We start from the raw sequence: 14,045 nt of genomic DNA on the forward strand, positions 1-14,045 counted from the left end.
AGCTTTGAGGTATAGGAAACCTTAACTAGCTTTGAGAGCCTTGTTCTTTATGGTAACCTGAAACCCCTAACTAGCTTTGAGAGCCTTGTTCTTTATGGTAAACTGAAACCCCTTACTAGCTTTGAGAGCCTTGTTCTACATGGTAACATGAAACCCCTAACTAGCTTTGGGAGCCTTGTTCTTCATGGTTTCCTGAAACCCCTAACTAGCTTTGAGAGCCTTGTTTTTCATGGTAACCTGAAACCCCTAACAGGCTTTGAGAGCATTGTTCTGCATGGTAACCTGAAACCCCTCACTAGCTTTGAGAGCCTTGTTCTTCAAGGTAACCTGAAACCCATAACTAGCTTTGGGAGCCTTGTTCTTCATGGTAACCTGAAACCCCTTACTAGCTTTGAGAGCCTTGTTCTTCATGGTAACCTGAAACCCCTAACTAGCTTTGAGAGCCTTGTTCTTCATGGTAACCTGAAACCCCTTACTAGCTTTGATAGCCTTGTTCTTCATGGAAACCCATAACTAGCATTGAGAGACTCGTTCTTCATGGTAACCTGAAACCCATAACTAGCTTTGGGAGCCTTGTTCTTCATGGTAACCTGAAACCCCTTACTAGCTTTGATAGCCTTGTTCTTCATGGTAACCTGAAACCCATAACTAGCATTGAGAGACTCGTTCTTCATGGTAACCTGAAACCCCTAACTAGCTTTGAGAGCCTCGTTCTACATGGTAACATGAACCCCTAACTAGCTTTGAGAGCCTTGTTCTACATGGTAACATGAAACCCCTAACTAGCTTTGAAAGCCTTGTTCTTCATGGTAACATTAAACCCCTAACTAGCTTTGGGAGCCCTGTTGTTCATGGTAACCTGAAACCCCTAACTAGTTTTGAGAGCCTTGTTCTCCATGGTAACCTGAAACCCATAACTAGCTTTGAGAGCCTTGTTGTTCATGGTAACCTGAAACCCCTAACTAGTTTTGAGAGCCTTGTTCTCCATGGTAACCTGAAACCCATAACTAGCTTTGAGAGCCTTGTTTTTCATGGTAACCTGAAACCCCTAACTAGCTTCGACAGCCTTGTTCTTCATGGTAACATGGAACCCCTAACCAGCTTTGAGAGCCTTGTTCTTCATGGTAACATGAAACCCCTAACTAACTTTGAGAGCCTTGTTCTTCATGGTAACCTAAAACCCTTAACTAGCTTCGAGAGCCTTGTTCTTCATGGTAACATGGAACCCCTAACTAACTTTGAGAGCCTTGTTCTTCATGGTAACCTGTAACCCCTAACTAACTTTGAGAGCCTTGTTCTTCATGGTAACCTAAAACCCTTAACTAGCTTTGAGAGCCTTGTTGTTCATGATAACCTGAAACCCCTAACTAGCTTTGAGAGCCTCGTTCTTCATGGTAACATGGAACCCCTAACTAGCTTTGAGAGCCTTGTTCTACATGGTAACATGAAACCCATAACTAGCTTTGAGAGCCTCGTTCTTCATGATAACATGAAACCCCTAACTAGCTTTGAGAGCCTCGTTCTTCATGATAACATGAAACCCCTAACTAGCTTTGAGAGCCTTGTTCTTCATGATAACATGAAACCCCTAACTAGCTTTGAGAGCCTTGTTTTACGTGGTATCCTGCACGTGTTTGTAGCGGAGGCAAGCTCCTTTGTTCAGTTGGAATGATGAAATATGAAGCTATTTGTTATTTGTTAATTATGATGATTTGTTGTAGGAGTCTGGAAGTAATCGGTCTACGTGGTATGTGACTCACAAGCCGTTGGAGTTATTTTGTTTTGAGAGCAAACGTTATTCATTAGTCTCGAGTTGACAAGTATGAGCTATTGGAATGTGTAGCGGTGGGAGGGAGGGATCATTTATTAGAGAGCTTGTCGGAATTAGGTTGTGTCAATTCTTTGGTAAACAGAATGAAGTTGCTAGAATCTAGAGCTAGTTTAGGGTTTTGTCTCATTCATCATTAACTATCAATTTATATATATATATATATATATATAGTGGTTAGGGTGTCTGTAAATAAAACCGGAGGCAGAGGTTCGAATCCCGGTGGAGGCTGGAGGTATTTCACTGTTCTGGATTTTCCAACTCACTACGATTTCAATTATATATATATATATATATATATATATATATATATATATATATATATATATGTATATGTATATATTGGTTTCAGTAAGCCCCTATTAAAATTGCTTTAGATATTTCAAGCCTTGATATAGATTATATGATTAATTGTCCAATGTGAATCATGACCACAGATGATGACAAAAATGCCGTCAGTTTTTTTTTTACTGCCAAAGACATCTCTGATTTGAATTATAACCTCACAGAAATACTGTGAACAATTCACCATCAGCTTTCTCTGTTTGTTATGCCTTCCCAAATAACTGCTTAGTTTACTACTATATCTTGTGTGCTAAAGTTGAAAACATAATTCATAGACAGTGAACAAAAAGTACATGCTGTTTCTGTGTCTAACTGCTCTCCCATCCCCCCTTGCACTAACTTCATACTCAAAAGTCAAGCAATCAGTTTTTATCCCCCCCCCCTCCACCCTTTTGTGCTGCACAAAACGCAAATGAAAGTATGATTTTGCAAATCCTCACCCATCCTGTGTTCCCCTGCCCTCCCGCCCGCCTTCCAGTGTTCTTATCCCGTAAAATGTGTCCAGTCGATGATATCTTTGATCGCTCGTCTCAACTTTAACTGTTGCTTGTCATGACCGTGTATTCTGTCCAGTACCTATCGATGATGATGATGAGGATCATCGGCTCTCTGATAATATCCTCCTCCTCCTAAATGTCATCCAAACTAAACTCGTCGTCTCGGCTCTACAGCAGCCAGAACCGACCAGCGGCATTGTCTATTTTGTTGTGTTGTGCGTTCTTTACTTTGATACTCTCTGTGAACCAGTTTAGCCGATCTGTGTCTTTCCCGTTGAACATTTCATCACAATGGTTTTAATATGCCCTCAGATTTGACACAATTAAGAGCTAATTTCTTAATGAACACTCTTCCTTAATTTTTTTCCTTCCATATTTTTTGTTTTTTTCCATTCTGTTCCATCTCTCTTCCTTTTTTTGTTTTTTTGACGGCGAATGAATCGTGACTTCCGTGATATCATTAACCTTTGTTGTTGTTGTTGAGAATGTGATTGACAATATCTATTAACAACAAAACTAAAATCATGGAAAACAAAACTTGTGGCAATTTTGAAAACAATAATTGAAAATCATATCAAAAGGCTCAAGAAACATCATTACATTTTTGTTTGTTGTTTCATTGTCAAACTTATCATGTCTAACTGTCATACCGACATTTGAAATGAATTTAATGTTGATAAAATAATTCCTAATAATTCGGTTGAGTTGCAAAAAAACACACTCTTATTGTACCTTCTTCTCTATCTTTTCTTCTTTGTTTTGGTTTCATAATAATAATAATAATATGATAAATATAATAATATAATAAGATGATGTATAACCCTAATTTTTAGAGATGAATCATTCCCAAATATTCTTAGCTAGTTTCTCGATCATATAGTAAACTCAATTCTACCATGTTTTAATCTTATATTTCATATATCACAAAACTAAAGCTGGCCTATATTAGAGAACTCATCCATATTCAGATCATATAAAATATTTATTGTTTGGAATAATGTATGATATGTGAAACCCACATTAGGTCAATACCAATATTATTATCATATGTTCTGGTGGTCTGAAAAACAAAATAAGTCATGGTAAATCTTGATATGTCACCCAATAAAATTGTGCTTCTGGTAAGAAAAGATGCATTGAAGAATTCATTTCCAACCTTTGTGGCATATTTATAGAGTGATCAAAAAATTATTACCAAGAAAATTCTTTTTATTCCATTATTTTATATTTTTATACAAAAACAGAAGCTTCTTTTTTGCTCTTTATTCGTAAAGAAGATCATATAATGTTAAAACAGTTTTTTGCTTGCATGCATGCGACATCTTTAAATGGCAGCAGACCAAGCTAGAAAATATACTTTTTCTTAAATAGTCATCATGTATTACTTATCATGTGATCTGTCAGGTGTTTGTTATTATCATGATCATTATTAAACAATGCAGTCATTGTTTTTTTTCCTTTATCCTATTATTCTCTCGTGAAATTTTGTAGTGGCATTGTCATCCCTTGGGTGCTGTTTAGCTGCATACTGAAGAAGAAAGGGGAAATAATAATAACAAAATTGTATCGAGTTGTGAATCCTAGAATAGGATCAGAACTGCCGACTGGATATGGTTTACCCAATTTTCTTCTTTCTTGTGTTTAATAATATGATAAAGTTATGTAAAAACTTTCCCAAATACCTAATATTGATCCAGAAACGTGGCTTTGTACATCGTCCGTGAGAGGGTTGTCACACTGGATTTTGGAACCCCATGAATCGGTTCAGCTGTGCTTTAGGGGAAGGAGGGTCTAGTCTTCAAAGAAGAAAAGAAAAAATGAAAAGTTGAAAACAAGAAACAGTTTATTTTTATCTATCCTGTACAATGTGGAAATTCAATCATTATTTAAGCCGTTGAAGCTTAATGCGCTCGGTTTCTTTTGCCCAAACAACAGATATAGAAGAAGGCAAAGAGAAAAAAAGTGGCATCATAAATTGTTTGCCGTCTTATTAGTTGTTCAATCAGTTTGGTATAGATAAATGATGCATTTTTCTGAGAGATATATCTTACAGCACCTAAGAGATGACCTCACTATTTTTTTTTTTTTTCTTTTTCTTCTCCATTTTGTGATAACACCCTTCGATAGTTGGTTAATGAATATTTTATAGTCCCATCTTTTCATAGTCGTTGTTGTTGATTACACCTCTACCCTTTTTCCCTTTTGTGTTTTCCCACAGCTTGGAAATTGCCAAAGGCATGACCTCTACCCTCCCCACCAGCTTGTCATCAACTACTGTCTCACCCTTCCCAACCTCTCCCTCACACCTTTCCTCTACTCCTTCCCCCCTGCCCTTAAATGGAACCTTCCCTCCTGTACTGTCCGCCCTCTCATCTACCGCCTCTCTACCATCTTCGGGCATGAGCACCGACACCATAACGACTTCCACACCCCAAAGCGACCTGCTCGCATCGCTACAAATGACCAACCTGCTGAAGACCACTCCCCTCATGAACGTGGACTGGGGCTCGCTCTCTCATAACGTCTACACCTCCAAGCTACGAACACAGAACAACAGCGGCGGTGGAAGTAGAAAGTATGCACCATACTAATGCCGTAGCTGCCACCGCCCGCCACCATCCTCCTGTGAGACGTTGGCTACCCTCGCAGTTGTTATATTCATTCTTGACCAAATCTCATAATTTGCACCATCATGCATCCGCTCTGTTTTTTGTTTCGTTTTTTTTTTCGATATAAGCTGATAGATTTTAAAAAAAAAACTGACGATGGCTCCCCTTTCATCCTGTGTTGGCATTGTTTTTAGTCAGTGTTGGTGTCATGGAATTAAAAAAAAAATTGTAGGAGAGCTTACAGCAGCTTATCGTGTTATGTTCATCAATTTCACCAAACTAATCTATTAGTACTCAAAATATTGATCAAATATAGACAATCTTAGTAGAATTTTATGTGTCATATGGATGTTAATTAACAGATATTTAATATATCCATTTTAATATTCTGATCATTATCGACCAGACACCTATTTTTCACTATTGTAATGATTGCAGTCAAATTACAAATCAAAAACTTATTGATATATTTTTTTTTTTCACTTTTGTCAACCATTCGAAACAAAAAGTTGGCTGGTCAAGGTTAAAATTTACAATATAGTGCAGTGTTGAAAATTTACAATATAGTGCAGTGGTGGGCATTGGGTGTGGTGGGGAGGGGGGATGTTTGGTTGCCTGGCATTGGAATGCCAACTCTACATTGAATATCTTCACTCTCTGTCAGGGATACACGGAAGTACCTTCGTATTTTGATGACAGCAACCCCCCCCCCCAAAAAAAAAGATGTTTCAGATGGATTTGAATGGTGGGGAAGGGTGGTGGTTGGATTGTTGGAAGCAGTATGTGACTGATTCCACTTTCCATTTAGAAGTGAGCTTACAGCTGCTATGTGGGTATGGCATTAAACGTTACCAGTATTATTATAGAAAATGTGAAATTGGTAAAATCGACTTTTGACTTTTTGGCACCTTTTACCAATATTACTATCATATTATTCCAGTCTCCAGTGGAAGTGATATCTCATAGGTAGAACAATAAAGCGTCTTTCTTGAAAAGGGGTGACCAAGATATTTCAGAGTGTTGCAAACTTGAAATGATAGAAATGGGACTTGTGATAATATAACCTACATGTGTGCACACCAAAAGTGAAATCATAGGTGAGACTGATCAAACCGAAAACTCTTATCGGACTCAGCCGTGTTACGGTAGTCTCCCGTGGCTCATGAAGTGTTTGAAGTAAATGATAAGAGAGTTGTTTATAATCTTTCGACGTTGTGAAGTCGGATACAAGACAATCATCTTTTCTTTATTTCCGGTAGGCCTGCCATACCGCATACGAGCAAATACGATCGGTGCACACGCGCAATGATTTTTTCAACGGAATTGTAGCTTGCCTGTAATGAATACTTGCCTTCCTTTGAATCAGCTAGGCAACATCAGAATAATCAACTTGCCAACTTTTTCTTGCATAAAAAAATAATAATAAAAACAGTATTTAACAACAACAAAAAGAAGATGTATCCAAACAACTCCTTGGTGGATAGTTTGGGGTTTTCTTGATAAAGATTCGAAAGACGAATGACAGACATCTTTAGCCGTTAGGGGTTGAAATAGTAGTTAAGAAATTTTTGCATGAATATTTACGACATATAAAGACACTCAGAGGTAGAGGTCTTGCGATAAATAGTAAAAACCGAGTAACTCCCAGTCGTGTACACTTATATTTGCATGGACCAACAGAGACAACCAATTTAAAGATATTGTACCAGAATAAATTTTATTCAAACCCTTGTATATATCCCTTTTTTTTCCATTTATCTAATTAGTTTGAAATAGTTTGCAAAGATTTGTTTTTTTCCCTCTGTGTGCTGTTTTCTTGGCATTTCTCCATCCTCTTCACCGTGGCAACCACTTTGGTGCACGATTTAGTGAGCTATAAATCTATAAATAGAGGACGGAGTGTTTTAGTTTTGACCAAAGGAAGACTTCTCTCTATAGGAAATAATTTCAAAGAAAGAACAGGAGAAACAGGCAAAGCTGTAGGTAAAAGTAAAATAAAGTTGGAAAATAGACAATGATTTGGAGTCTGAAAATCCCAAGTCTTCTTGAGCAAAAAAAAAAAATTATTTAAATATTTTTTATGATGATAGATTGTTTCAATGTCTTCAAAAGTTTAACCTAATTTTAATCATTTTATGGTCACATTTCTGGCATATTTTATTGGTTGTATTTTCTATTGTATTCAATCTTCATTCGATGTATTAACATAGTAGTCACACCAATTTGGGTTGTTATTTTTTTTCTTTTTCTCAACTTCCTTTTTAATTTTTAATTCATTTCTTATATATTGTCATTTGCATTTTTGGATTGAGGCTGACTTACAAGTTATCATTTTTGGAATTTTCACAATTTGTTTTCTTTTTTTTTTCTTCTGCTCACTCTGTTTTCAATTTTTTAAAGTCTTCCGTGTAGATAGCAATTGCACAATAAGTCTTGACCGGACCAGACAAGTCTGTTAAGACCCAGTGAAGTGATAACCGTATGCTGTTTAGTGATGGTTTTATCAGTTATTTAATATTCATCTTTTTGAAAGTTTAAAAGAGTCAGTTTACGCTTTAACTCCCGTAGTTGACAAAATCATCCTCTTCTTCTATATCTTCTGTTTTCATTTTCCTTCTCAATTTTCGAGATCAAAACTGAAAAAGTCGGCCAGTTCAATCGTCGTCGTGTATTCAACGGAGGACGACGCAGAGCAGAACGTGAATATTCATGTTCTGATATCTGCATCAGTATAAGTCTGTCTAGTAAATAACGTCACAACAAATTTAATTCACGTCGAAATAGTGCGGCATTAAATTTTCAAACCGAAATATTCAATAAAGCTATTAATGGGATTCAAAAAGAAGCTAATAAATTATGTATTCAATATTCATTGATATTTATAAACGAAAAGCTCATTTGCTGCCATAAGTATGATTCTTAACCTTACTTAGTAATTCAGTAGCAGAGAGAACCAAGTATTCAGCATTGGGCTACTACGGGGGCCTATAAATGCCATAATAATTATATCAATCACTGTCATGCATTAATTCTCATCGTTAAACCTCTTCACTGCTTTTGCCGTATCGAACGTTGCTTCTCAGGGGCAGAATAAAGGGTTGTTTTAAGTAATCCTTAAATATTTATAGCTGATGTCTTCAAGTTAAAGGAAACTTTGTATCTTAATATGAAGTATTTTCTTTTTCCATCTATTCACTGATCATTCTGGATCACACCATTGAAGTTGTTAAGCCCCTTTCTGGGTGCTTACAATTTTTGCTAACATTTTTTTTTTTTTTTGAGCCTGAAGAAGCATTTAGTAAAAATAGGGTTTCATTAATTATAGAGATATTTTGACACAAGTGTGTTTTCAATCCAAGGAAAAAATATTATGAACACTTGGGAATGGTTTGGGCGATGGAGTTGTCTTGAAACAAAACTATACAGCTGAATGCTAGTTAGCAAGGATCACAACCAAATGTAAAAATATGCAAGTAGATCACAAATTTTGTGTAAAGACATGAATATTTTAAGATTTTATCATCACAATTTACTTTAAACCAAAAAAAAAATTTTTTTTTACAATTTGAAATTTAAAATCAGGCTAGTTATTCAACATTTATTGGTAGCGGAGACCATCATCATAAAGCTATATACAATGTTGATTTATGTCAACAATATCTTCAAAATGATGGCTTTTCTTCTATGCAGGGAATAAAAACCCCTTTGTTAGCGAAACTAACTGGTCAATTGAGCCGATAGTCTAAAATAGGATTTGATAAATCGGTATTCGTTAGGTTTTAATGTGGAATACTCTCTCGCTGTTATTTAAGTCTTTAGGTAAATCGCTGTCTATAAAGAACTGCCAGTTTAAGTGTAAATACTTCAAAAAAAATTTCATTTTAGTGAATTGTTCCTGTACAGAATTTTTTCTTATCTCAATTTCTCTAACTCGTTGTTCTCTTTTCATTCTTTTTTGCTCTGTTATATTTGTTTTATTTTTTATTTGTCTTGTTTTTCTTTTTCTTCTTGCCAAATTCAATTCTCTTTGAGAAGTTGTAAAGATGTTAGAAGATGGGATTGATAATGCCAGTTACTTGTTTAATAACATAACATAAAAAAAAGTGCTGTCTCTCTCGTTAAATTGTAGCAATGGAGGAACCTCTTTTTGATCAAGCACGTCAATTTCTCGTGCTAAAAGTGGCTGAAAATTTGTTGTTTTTTTTTTAGTTGTAGAGTATTTAAATTGAGTAATGAAAATCATACAGAATTAAATAAAAAACCAAAAAAAAATTAAAATATTGCAGATTATTTTTCTTTTAAAAGTTTACAACCAATTTTGGTAGTAAGTTTTGCCTGGTAGTGTTGGCAGCAGTTGTATTTAATATTTGATAGTGTGAATTTTATTTTCATGAACATTCTTCCTTCTGGATTGTAATAATCATTCTCGAAGTAGATTGATGCACTTTAAATAAACCATTTAAATAAACCATCACTTTATGAAAAAAAATTGATAAATAACAATTTCAAGGAAATTTTTATATCCATCATGTTTCAAAAATTTAATTCTCGATTATAAGGAAAATGGTTTCTGCTTCGCAAGACGTCAAAACCACATGTAATAGTTTGTAGAGAGCATTTCTTTTTAATCCTTATGACCAAAAAATGTGCTTGTTAAATTTTTCAGTGAAATGTCCACACTTTAATTTTGTTGACACTACCAGCAACTTCTAGTCAGCCTATAGTGTTGTCAGTGTGTCAAAATGTGTCCTGACAATTGTAAGTATTATACAAATCAAGTGAACACTCTATTTTACATCTTTTGTTTATCCTTTGATATTCAGATACAACTTTTGTGCTGTGCTATTACTCTTTAATTGTCCTGAGCCATAGTAAGGGGGAGGGGGGGTAGGGCTTTTAATTCTGAAATTAGAATTCATTGCATAGTTGTTGTTTTTTTGGTTTTCTTGTAAAAAAGTATTTATTAGAAGTGAATATTTCAAAATCCTGTTTGAAGTCTTGCCCTTGAACTTGCTACCTCACAACTCAAGTTTAAGTTAAGTGTTTTTAAAAGTTAAGTGTTTGTTTCTTTGATATTATAAGATTAAAAAACAAATAATTAGAAGTTAAAAAAACACATGTGTTCCACTCCCTCTTTCCTCAAAATTTCTGAAATTACTAAATAGACATAACTTGAAATCAGGATACATGATCAGTTTCTACTTACATACTCTGAAAACAGCATTTTCTATTTGTATTTGGGTCGCTAGGTTTTTGGTGATTTCTCAAAATTGTAATCCTATGCAAGCCCCAAAAGTAAACTTGTCTTAATGCAAGTTTTGTTATCATTTTGAAACTGAAACTTGATTTTCAGTTTCACAGTTCAATTTCACAGAGACTTAAGCATGAAATCAATCTTTTGATTTGGTTCAAAGGCTCCTGCTTTAAGACTCTCAAGTCTAATAGCAAGAGATGTTTTTATATCTGTTTGCAAAAAATGGCTTCTGTTAAAAGCAGAGCTTAGAACAATGCAGCAAGAATTACAATCTCAGAAATCTTTTGTAGGTACAATTTGGAATTTTGATTATGTTTTTTATTTTCTTATGATGTCTTTTGTTTTAAATGTAATTATTTGGATTATGAAACAAAGTTTGCTGGTATTGAGTAACATCTTAGACTTAGGTAAGCTTTCTTAGTTTTTTTTCCCCCCCAACAAGCAATAATGCTCTCCTCCACCACCTTCCACTCCCTCTCCCTCCACCACCCCACAACTCTACTTTTTCTCATATTTTGCAATTGTGACCACACAAAAAAACTGTAGAATCTCTCTGGATCTCTCAAAGAAAGATGGAAACTCTGATCATTGTCGTTTGTTTACATTTGTACTCAGCTAAGTTGTAACATCTAAAACAGCAAATTAAAAACATGTTTGCTAAGAAATTGATTACACATTCAACATTGGAAATACAAGTTCTATCATCTCTGCATTGCACAAAACTACTCCACCCTCCTTCCCCTCCTCTTCTCCAACCTACACTGGGCTACTGCTAACAGGGTCAACAAGTTTTTTTCTATGTGTTAGCTTCCAAGTTTGTTGATTGGGTGGGAGGGGTGGGGGTGGTTGTGTGGATGGTGTGAAGTAGGCACTGTACTTAAATATGTGTTTTTGATTTTCATAGTTTTTAACTATAAATGGTTGATTTCAGAACCTAGTTGTACCCTATGCAAAAAGTATTGGTTAGGCATTACTCTTATCAAACCCACTAGACTAAAAGTTTTCAGCTAATAAATAATATTCTTGCAACCATCAGTATTGAGCATAATAAAGCCAGTGTCATAATCCTACCTTTCACTCTTTTGCCAAAATGTTATCAAACATTTATGGAGACTGTTGAGGCTCACTACGCAACCAACACACACCCACACACACACAAAAAAAAAAAAGAGTTAGAGATGTAAATAAACATTCAGCTTCTATTTTTCTCCATGTCTTTTTTTTTTAACACAAGTTTTAAACACAAGAATGTAGTATTATAATGGAATGTTATTCATTTATTTTATGGTTTTTCTTCTTTTATTTTGTGTGTGTACGTAAAAGATTAAGATACGCATTGGGTTTTGCCAATGTCATTTAAGGAATGTTTTTAGGTGTATATCACATGTGACATCACTCTTCTTTGTTTCAGTTTTGGGGTTTTTTATTATTATTATTATATATTTCTTCCCTTTTTCCCTTCTTCATCTTCTTCTTATTATTCAAAAATATCACTTTAACCAAAGAACTTCAACAAAGGCAGTAGATTATTTACAAAAGACACTAGTTATAATAAAATAAGCCATGATTAAATGTGTAGTCCTATAGATGTTTGTCTTATGGTATTGGTACTACGCCATGAAACATGCTAAAATCGATGTAAAACGACTTTTGTCGAACAAACCACGAGACATATACGTGTAAGTCTCTGGTGGGTATTTGTCCTATTGTTTATCTCATTGTTCTTTTGCATTGTTCTTCATCTTCTTCTGTCTTCTCGGTCGTTATCGTTGACGCTGATGCATTGAATGTCTTCATTGTGTAGATTGCTGTGATTTACTCTGTTCCTCTGTATAGTTCATACATATTCATAAAGCATTGATTAACCAACCAGGTCTGCAAGGTATAATATCAGTAGTGTTTTTTTTTTCCTCTCATTTCTTTTTCTTTTCTTTTTTTCTATAATTCCCCACCTCCGCCCCCCCCCCCATTCCCCATTCTCTTAACATCGTTTGGGGTGACAACTTGACAAACTCTAACCACTTTGAAAAATGTAAGGAGATTGGAAAGAAAATCCTTGCCCTAGAATGTCATATTTTGATCATAATTTTATTATTTTGATGAAATTATTATATAACATTATTTGGGGGAAGAAAACATGTTGCACTGTTCTGGTCTACATCTGATGTTCTGAAAACAAGCCAATACTAACATGGTATGTTGTGGCAGGGTGGATGAAAAGTGTCTAAAGTTGCACCATTCATTTACATTTCGTGTCAAAGATCGTCCATCAGGGTAAACACCAGACCCGTTCTTAAACTATGTGAGTGGAGGTCAAAGGTTGTTTGAGCCTATCAGAGGTCTCCAAGTGGTCAGCCTTGTCAACTCAGTAATGTAATAGTCATACTAGTGTGTGCACGACAACTTGATAGGTATTTAACATGTAACAAGAATGTAGTTGTTTTTGGTGGCGGTCAAAGGTCATGTAAGGTCAACCGTTGAAATATCAGCAATACCTTAGAGAAACAAAGAAAGGGATGGTAAGGGAGGGGTGGGGTGATGTTGGTCGTGATGAATTGATATCTTACTAGGTACATCTATTATAGCCCACCCAGTTGAGAAACAAAATGGTTTCTGTATTGTTTTGGTACAGGTGAAATAAGTTGACCCGGATCAAGAAATTGACAATTTCTGTCCAATATTGGACAATGATGAAAGTACAGCATGGATGAACCCGAAACAAAGGGCCAGTAGTTTAGAGCAAAAGAAAGGTAATATTATAAATGTATTACCATGCAGCAACTAACCTAAGAGTCTTCTGGCTTTGGGGGCTAATATAATCAAATTAACCTTATTGTGCACTGATATCAAGATAATCTGCTTCACCTCTTCCCTACCACCGCCCCTGCCAACCCCCCCCCCCTCTCCCCTTCCTCCCCTCCTACTATGTTAAATCCAAGCCAGTGAATAGTCGAAACATTGCATCAATCATTTCAGTTTAAATTTTCAGTATTACCATTTATACAAGGAGTGAAATGTAAATTTGCGGACGAACATAACAAATTAAGTTTTGCTTGTCGCAGCAAAGCGTCCTATATACGCTGTTGTTTATGTGTCTGTATAAGAGTCACTATAGTTGAATGATTACCCACAATGCAACTTGTTTTCTCCCCTCCCCTCCCCTCCCATCTCCATCCCCCCCAATCCATGGCATGAATGAGTTATTCATCACCTCTCGTGTTGACGACTGTCAGTATGTCTGGATGAAATCGCTCGCACGAGTGAATACTTCTTTAACTATCATAGAATAGCTTGTTGGCATTATTGACAGCATTACAGTGATACAATTTGATGAGACTACTTCGTATCTTCTTGTATGTTTACGTTGTGATGTTCTTTGTTTACGTAGCATGGAGAATTGAAAACAAAAATATTGTTAACGTTATTTGAAAATACATTTTTATTTCAAGGGGAACATTATTGCAAAATAAAACACTTTTGATTGAAAGCGAAACTTTCTCTTTTTGTTTAAT

At 35.5% G+C, this 14,045-nt stretch overlaps 1 protein-coding gene across 8 annotated transcripts in view; it reads left to right on the plus strand.

Annotated features, from left to right (window-relative positions):
* Window positions 1-14,045, plus strand: part of LOC139966596 (poly(rC)-binding protein 3-like) — a 188,434-nt gene that overhangs the window by 163,885 nt on the left and 10,504 nt on the right. For 7 of the 8 annotated variants that reach the window (XM_071969790.1, XM_071969792.1, XM_071969793.1 and 4 more), the window contains one exon: window positions 4,889-14,026. The exons of the other annotated variant lie outside the window; for it this stretch is intronic. In XM_071969790.1, the coding sequence (XP_071825891.1) occupies window positions 4,889-5,261 (373 nt within the window). In that variant the 3' untranslated portion in view covers window positions 5,262-14,026. Of the gene's footprint in view, window positions 1-4,888; window positions 14,027-14,045 lie in introns of those variants that run through there. 8 annotated transcript variants of the gene reach the window in all.

This window comes from Apostichopus japonicus, chromosome 4 (assembly GCF_037975245.1).
Source record: "Apostichopus japonicus isolate 1M-3 chromosome 4, ASM3797524v1, whole genome shotgun sequence".
Classification (NCBI taxonomy): domain Eukaryota; kingdom Metazoa; phylum Echinodermata; class Holothuroidea; order Aspidochirotida; family Stichopodidae; genus Apostichopus; species Apostichopus japonicus.